General features: G+C 34.1%; 1 protein-coding gene across 2 annotated transcripts; it reads right to left on the minus strand.

The window, feature by feature from the left end:
* Nucleotides 1–554: 554 nt before the first annotated feature.
* On the minus strand, nucleotides 555–7911 carry LOC18035845 (Golgi SNAP receptor complex member 1-1). 2 transcript variants are annotated; one of them, XR_002904670.1, is made up of 6 exons: nucleotides 7598–7911; nucleotides 6325–6564; nucleotides 5493–5660; nucleotides 2077–2190; nucleotides 1164–1450; nucleotides 555–572 (listed from the first exon to the last, which is right to left on the minus strand). XR_002904670.1 is itself a non-coding variant. In XM_006427526.2 (5 exons), the coding sequence occupies exons 1-5, from the start codon at nucleotides 7634–7636 to the stop codon at nucleotides 1337–1339; spliced, it is 675 nt and encodes a 224-aa protein (XP_006427589.1). In that variant the 5' UTR covers nucleotides 7637–7911; the 3' UTR covers nucleotides 1007–1336. The 2 variants fall into 2 exon arrangements, 1 of the variants encoding a protein (XP_006427589.1); XM_006427526.2 differs by lacking the exon at nucleotides 555–572 and having other exon boundaries at nucleotides 1007–1450.
* Nucleotides 7912–8343: the final 432 nt, after the last annotated feature.

Raw genomic sequence — 8343 nt, forward strand, 5'->3', positions numbered from 1 at the left:
ATTGAAACCCAATGGGACGTTCCCACGTGTCGTTCTGTCGTCTTGTGGTGACGAAGCACCTGGGTACGGCGACAAGTGGCCGACAAGTAGATGGGGAAGTTGATGTGGAGAGGCCCCTTAGTTGCCTCCCATAGTGCTTGTTCATCACAAACTTTATCATGAATTATTATTCATCGGCATTGTTCGCACCATGGTCTCAATTCTCATCAGGTCTTTTGAGATAAGCATCAAGAGTCGAACTTTAAGTTGATAAAACAGAAGATAAAAAGGGACCGATGTCATTGATTGTGAAAGCACTTACCATGTTTGAAATTATCTGCTTTGTCTATTGCCTATTGGTGAGAGAGAAATTAATAAAGCTAATGAGATTCCTTTGTTGGGTTTGCCTTTGCTTTGTCTAATCAAATTGGACCCCAAATCGTGTTGTTAGATTCCTCTGTCCATCTGTATCATGCTGTCAGTAGATTGGAACTTGTTTGAAGAGAAAAGCCATAAAGTCTTTTGCATCACTATCTCAATTGATATTCGCTTCCTCCTAAAATTTATCATCAGAACTTGCATATATTCCTCTTCTGTGCACAAGCACAATCATGTTTAGATACCACATGAGAAGTTATGGCTGCTTAGAATTAAATGTTTGACTTAGGATTAAATAATTACAAGTATCTATGGGTCAAATAGTTATTGTCAAATATTTATATTATATAAGTATGAATTGACTCAATGTGGGAAACCCCTTGGTATAGTTATTTTTTTTCATTTTTTTTTCTTTTTCAATAGAAGATCGGCAAAATCCAATTTAATTTTTTTAACCACTACCCATCTCAAGATTAGATCCCTGATGGACCCTTCTCTTAGTTCAGTAGACGAGGTCTATAAAAATTCTATTTTCCAGAACAGTCCTTTGAATAATGATATCTTGTAAAAACAACCCAAAAAAAAAAAAAAAAACACACGGACAGCTCTCGAAATCCAAGTTAAAAGAACATTTTCAGTCTCAGCCATTCGTAACAATTTCGCCTTGTATTACATTCTTCTGTATCTTTTTTCAAGGAATTAGAACAGGAGCAATCCCTATTTTACAACAAACAAATAGACATAGAATCTGAGATATGAGCCGAAGCCATAACAAAAAGAATGTCTTATACCGAACCTTCACTTACCATGAATGATGTATCTATACACCTATTGTGCTGGCCTTTTCCTGGACATTCCGTACGGCTACACAGAAGGACATAAACTCCCACCAACCCGAAATATTTCACCATGAAACAACACGTGAACCATGGCCCTCCATTAGCCGAAGATCAGAAACACGATGATTATCAACACATTCTCACTTGGTCACCCAGTAGATAAAAATCAGAAATGTGCATACAGATGCTACAAGGGCAAGTATGATAGTGTCCATAGACTTTTTCCTCTTTATTGATGAGAGGATTTGATTTACCTGCAGCATTGCGTTGAAGCGGTATATCAATAAATACAGAAAAAACAACTCAACCTAGTAAAAATGTAATGTCAAGGATGCTTTAGTCCTATGATAACACTCCACTGTGTTCTTTGCTTGTCCTCGACTGATTTTAACATTATTTACCAAAACACTTGCATATCCTTCTTCTATTGCAATCATCAAATCCACTTTAAGAGTTTTAACTAAATCACCATTTTGCTTTAGTCATTTACTATCATCTCTTGTAGATACTCAATGCGTGTTTGGGATTGTCGTGGATTGTCGATCAATCACTTCTTTGAGAATCTACTTTCAAATTATGTTTGATGATCACTTATTTGATGATTGCTACTTATTGGATCCAAAAGAGCAACTAAAATCAGTTATGTTTGGTAAAATAATTAGACAATTTGAACATAACTTCGGAGTCCACCACAATCCCAAACTTGCACTTAATTTCTCTGCTATCAATCCGTTGAGCATTTTAACTCTTACTTAAAAATCAAGGTACCGCAGAACAAAAAAGAATTTCTTTCTCAGGCAAACTATAAAAGCTCTATACAGTAAATACCTGTAGCAAATGTTGAAAATAATAAAGGTACCACAATAACGGGTATTCATACCGATGGGAGTCGACTGCTAACATTGCTGAGCTTTGAATTGATGCCCCCAAATGTTGAACGTTGAAAGGCCAGAGCACCGAGAGTTGCTTGAGCTTGAGAAATCACAGAATCCATCTGCAGCACCACAATAAGCGCAAACTTTAGTGAAAAGTTATAGCTAAAAATTAGAAACAATTCACGCTTCCTTCTTTAACATCCTTTAGAAAAATAATATCCCAAAAAATACATATCTATAGAGAAAGTTTCTTTTAGGACCATTTTAATATGCAGAGTAACTGATTTAATTACAGAAACACAAGACTTCATTTGTTTATCTAATAATTAATAAGAAGTCCTGCAAAATGAAATGGTCTAAGCTACCACCAACATTGCTCTTGCAAAAGCTCCAGATGAAAAGTACATCATAAGCATCTTTTAAATCTGGACACAATTCATTATAGAAGCAAAATAAAGGTAGATGAATGAAATCCACACTTTCTCTGATATTTCCAGAAGAAAATAAATATTTTTTATGTTTCTCTAACAATGAATGCCAAAAAGATTACATTGCAAAAAGGCCACTCGATTGTACCAACTGTAATATATTAAAATTTCATGCATCTGAAAACATGCTATTCTTGTAAACCTTAATAACCTTCTATTCAGCCCAAAATCCACCAAGCACACCGGTACTTAAATAATTTTTAAGCTTAACATGCAGGGTAAGTGTTGCATGTGATTAAAAATCGAAACTTACCCCATCCACACAGCACTTCTGATGCCAAGCACATATTAACTTTCTGAAGAAAATATATACTTCCAGCTTGGATGGCTATCTTTCTTCATACATATTTTTTAAACTACTGAATGGAAAATATACCGGTTTAGTCAGAACCCACATGCTTACAGTAAGGTTAAAATTGGTTACAGCATTGCAAATGTCAGATTGCCATCCCTCATTAAAGACTAAGTTACAAATGGTCATAGAACTTCGATCCACTAGATCAAGTTATATCCAACGCCAAGAATAGGTAAAGAATTATAGAGCCAAAGGATTGTAATACATCTCAAGCCCATATCCGCAAAACCGTCATGGAAGAAGCATATGCAATGGAAAAAGAAATGGAGATGCTATGCAATCCACTTCTAGCAAACAAAGAGGCATGGACTGTTATACAAAAATAAGATGTGAATGTTCACTCAAACTAAAGCACTGGTCCTATGTGGCATTACACATCAGAAGTTAACATCAGCTTCCAAAGAGTGCACCAGCACCAGTACTGATTTCCTGAAGTAAAATTCATTTTTGTTCAATGTAGATAGTGTGAAATTCATAAAAACACTGCTAGAAGAAGGTTATACAATGCACAATGCAAGATGATGAGAGAGTAAAGACACGATAAAGCTTCCAGTCAACTGAAACTATCAGATGAACTCAAAATAACACCATCTATTATTGCCTTTACAGGCAGAAGTTCACAAAAAAATTGGATATACTGAAGAATTTGAATAAGTTAGAAGAACATTTTCAAACAGCATCAAGCAACTTCAAACTAAACTAGACATCTAAATCCCGTCATTCAAAGTAACAAATTTGAACATAATCCCACCTACGGTAAAGGGAGTTTTAAAGCAACAGGCAACAGTTGGCTGCCTTTTCCCATTAAGAACAAAATGCACAATGGTTTAGCATGAAAAAGAATTTTCTACTTCGAACACACATAATAACCACAATTTAAGTATAGAGATAGTGGAACAAAACTATCCATATTTTTGTTCAACTTGCAGAGTTAAACTCTCTAGAAAGATTTAAGAATTTAACTGTTTTGCTTACTCAAGCAAAAGGAAAAATGAAAATCACTTGCTTCACTCATTCTTGGAAAGAAAAATAGGTGAGCATTTACAAGGGAGTGCAGGCCATTACAGCCGAAGTCTGTGCAACCCTAGCCCAAATCTTCAATACCAACACGAACATAACTTCACAAGATCCAATAAATCTATGTATGCTAGTGTCCTTCTACATGATAACTTTCCATATATATCAAATCATTAACTCAGGACAGGTCAATAGGTAGGCAACTTGGGCACTTGCCTAAGGCCTCATATAATATGCATTTAATTATATATTGATCTTTCCTATCTAATTGAAATTTTATTAGCTAAAATTAGGAGATAAACATCGATATTTATGACTTATCTTTTATCTAAAATCTTTAAACCCAACTAATTTGTGATTTTGTGTAGTTAGACTTTGTTTTTAAAACTCTTCCTCTTTACTCTTTCCGAAAATCAAGCCAAAAGCCTTGTTTCCCCCCCACTCTCTATCTCTCTCTCCCCCCAACTAATTAATCGTCCCTTGCACCAGTGGCGGATCTAAAAAAATAATTTACCGGGGGCTAAATTAGATAATAGCAAAATATAAAAACTAAAATTTTGAATATATAAAATATTTGCTAATACATTTATAATTGGTCTCTACGTATTTTTATATTTTAAAAATGTTATGCAATAGACTCATTATCAATATTATTAAATTTATTGTTTCCTATATAAACAACCAAACTATCACTTATCCCATCCGATTCCAAAGATGATTCTTCATAAGTTTTATTACTGAAAACGTTCGTTCTACTATTATTATATAAACAGGAAGAATTAACCATATTTTTCAGAATAAAAAATATTTTGGGTGGTGGACTATCATTATTTTTAATTAAAATATAGGTTTTTATATTTCTTAAAAGTTAAAGTTTAAATTTTATGGAGATTAATTAGAAAATTAAAATATTTTTCTCTTTTATTTAAAATATTTTTTTTTTTTGGCCAGTGGGGGCTTGAGCACCCACTGGTCATGTGCTGCATCCGTCCTTGCCTTGCACCATCTACAAATTTATTTTTCCTTTTTTTAAACTTCAGTATCTCAATATATTCTCCTATTAGGATTACAACAACAAAAAACAACCAAAAGAAGAGAGAGATAAAAAAGAATTAACGTTTTGCTACCGAAAGGCATTCTATATTTCCAGTAACTATAACTAATATTCCAATTCTATTACCCTGCACCTTCTTTTCTTACCATGTTGATCTTCATTATAGGAGCTGGTGTTTGTAACTACACTATTGAGTCCAATAAATATTTGATATAAATTTTTATTTACCCTTCTATTAAGTATGAGATGCCAAAATAAGAACTTTTTCTTTGGGCCTAAAATTCTCTTCAGCCATCACTGTATTAGCTTTACAATAACTAATATCGCCAGGAAGCTCCAAAGGTTCTCCACAACACACAATGACCATGGCTCTAAAAGCGCATTGTTATTTTACAAGCATGAACATTTTGAATTCACAGGAGTCATAAGAATTATGTCAAAAAGAAACTAACTAAAATGGCATTCCCAAATTTACCAAAAAGAAGTATTATTTATACCATCACATACCTGTCCTGTACTTCGATTAATAGTCGCGTGTTCTTTAAGTAAAGCTTGCTCTGGAGAACCAACACCATCTTCTAAATCTAATCTGGTCCGATCAAACTCCCTAAAGTCCTCAAGTAGCGAAGCATGCTCTTGCTTAGCTTTAAGGCTGGAGCGGAGACGATAAAACTCCTGCACTTCAATCATGTCTAACAAGAAGTTGGTATCTGATCAGAGATCTAATAATTCAAAGCAAATGGACTATCAAAAAGGTCATTTTAGACAAGACTCCAGCTGACCTCAAGTCTGAAACAAACTTTACAGAATCAGTAAACAGTGAGTTCCGAATGGGATATTATTGTTTATCAATAGTCAGTTTTAAATCCATCAATAAGAATGAAGATGGACAACAAGAAATAGACATATGGAAAGAGCAGATCTTGTAGGCTAGTTAATGAACGGGAATGGACAGATTGCACAACTACAAACCAGACTATGCACAAATATTGTGAAATTATGGAAGTAAATATGTGAGAAAGTGAAAGCAAAATAAGGCTAAATGTCAAAAATGCATCATTTTGTCAAACACACATCAGCGCTAAATTAAAAAAGGAAAACAACTTAACTGTTCCTAAAAACTGAACATTGAATACATATGCCATGTGTGAACAAGATAAAATGGTAATGAAGTGCTAGGCCAGTAGCCCCTGCGATACGTGAACGACGCATTACACTGAAGCAACTAACAATATTCCTGAAACTTTTTAGATTGGGACTTAAGGGAAAAGAATTCAAACAACAAAATGTCAATCAAGCTCACTAAACCTTTAGGACATTAAGTAAGAAGCCATGATACCTGAGTAAGATCTTGAAGAATTTCCTGATGACGAGTCAAAGTATGTGAAACCATTTCGGATCCTCCTGACGATACCCAATCTTGCATTTGTATATTTACTTGTTGTAGCTGTTTCAGCAACCAATCTATCCCAGATTCAAGATCATTCTCTGCGGCGTCAACCTTTGTAGAACCCTTAGAGGAAACCAACTTACGATAGGAATGCATCTGCTCATCCAACTGTGCTTCCAGCTTTCTCGCCTGCAATTGAAAATAACAGGTTAATATATATATTTCTAACAAAGCACAAATCTAAGACCTGCAATTTAGAGAACAGAGAGAATTCGTCAACCAATTCAAAATTGAAATAGAAGGTAAGAGCTAAATCAGTAGAGGAACTTCAGAGACAACAGTTTCTACCAAGAAATTTATAAAGTTTTAATGGACTACCTGAAATATGATAAGATGTTAGTACCTCTGAATATAAACCATCAAATCCTTATTTTAATCAGTCCTTATTAAATAACACCACATTCTTTGACAATTGACATGCTCAAAGGTTATAGCCACAAGAATCATACAACCAATTAAGATTTGAGACAGTAAATATCATATTACTTTTATAAGCCTTCCATCAAAATACTAAGCTTCATGCCATCCAAAATGTACAAAATTCAAAATTTCAGGAAGTTCTCTGTAAAGACAATTCCAGTGGGAACAGTCCAAGTTCCACATCCTTAAAGAAAGCATCCCAGTACAAGTTGATCCAACCCACTATCCTTCTCTAGTGTAAGCGCAAGGCAAACAATATAGACACTTGATGAGTCACATTATTACAAATGTATGAAATACCACTTCAGCCACCACCTACCACGAAGACATCAAAAGCAAAGAGGGGAGAGATTAAAAGATCTTGCGTTTGATTATCGTGAATCACCCAAGTTCCACATCACCAACTGGAGTAATCCTACATTAATTAGCTAAATACATACCTCTACTTCATAAAGAAATTCAATCTAATCATATGATTGAATTAGCGTGAACAATAATTGGCCAATATAAAGCTATTCAAAGTCTCAGTAATTGGAAATCCAACAGTTAAAAACAATCTAATCAGATCCAAATGCATCTCATTCGCAATCCAACCAATGAACCTAAGATCTAACCGAGAAACTATCAATTCAACAGATCAAAGGGTTGAGAATTAGTTACAGTAACACCAAATTTTCATATAACAAATCAAATATGAAAAAGAAAAATAAATTAAAAAAGCCAAATTCAGAGGAAACTGGACCTGTTTGCGTAAAGCGTCCCATGAGCTAGGCACATCCATCGCTGAAACCAAATCCAGATCGATCTGTCAACCAAAAATGAAATTAAAAATTGATCTTCAATTCAATTGCGTGATTTTATTCAATTTCTTTCGTATACGTTGGTTGATTAAATATAATAACGTTTGTTTGGAGACGAGGACAGATTGTCTGCTCACACCGGCAAAATGACCAAAAACTGGTCAATTTTTTTTTTTTTTTTAAATTTTGGTTTCCACTTTTGAAAAGCGGTCGATTGCGTTTTGCGTAATCGCCAATTCATTCGCCAGAGACGAATTTAATCCTGTGGTTATGATCTCATTGTTCTTAACGACTAGGTGTACCTCTATGGCGGAATTACCCTGTCTAATTCAACGTGGGGCATGCTTTTTGACTAAGGTACAACACAAATACAGCGTGAAATGTGATCGAATTGGATCCTGTTCGTGGTTCACCGTGAAATAATTTTCTTTTTGTTGTAAAATAATCTTTTCCAAAATGGATGTTGTTAAGTTACACAATAATTTAATTTATATTAATTTAGAAGTAGTCTCAATTCTCCAAGAAGTTAAATATAATTGACTTATTAAACACTTTTAAATTATGCAAGTAAAAAAATATTTTTAAAATTTTAAGGGATTAATGCAAGATGATAAAAGATAGTCTATTGTTATGTTTAGGGGTTATTTTGTCTTCTTCTTTGTATCCAAAATTCCAAATTGTTTGATAA

Source organism: Citrus clementina, unplaced genomic scaffold (assembly GCF_000493195.1).
Source record: "Citrus clementina cultivar Clemenules unplaced genomic scaffold, Citrus_clementina_v1.0 scaffold_7, whole genome shotgun sequence".
Classification (NCBI taxonomy): domain Eukaryota; kingdom Viridiplantae; phylum Streptophyta; class Magnoliopsida; order Sapindales; family Rutaceae; genus Citrus; species Citrus x clementina.

Bases quoted from the DNA above. Each gene is read 5' to 3' on its own strand.
- LOC18035845 (XM_006427526.2), bottom strand. From the start codon at position 7,636: ATGGATGTGCCTAGCTCATGGGACGCTTTACGCAAACAG. The intron at 6,565-7,597 runs GTCCAGTTTCCT...TTTCAATTGCAG, and splicing joins GGGACGCTTTACGCAAACAG to GCGAGAAAGCTGGAAGCACA. The intron at 5,661-6,324 runs GTATCATGGCTT...ATTGAAGTGCAG, and splicing joins TTCTTCAAGATCTTACTCAG to GAGTTTTATCGTCTCCGCTC.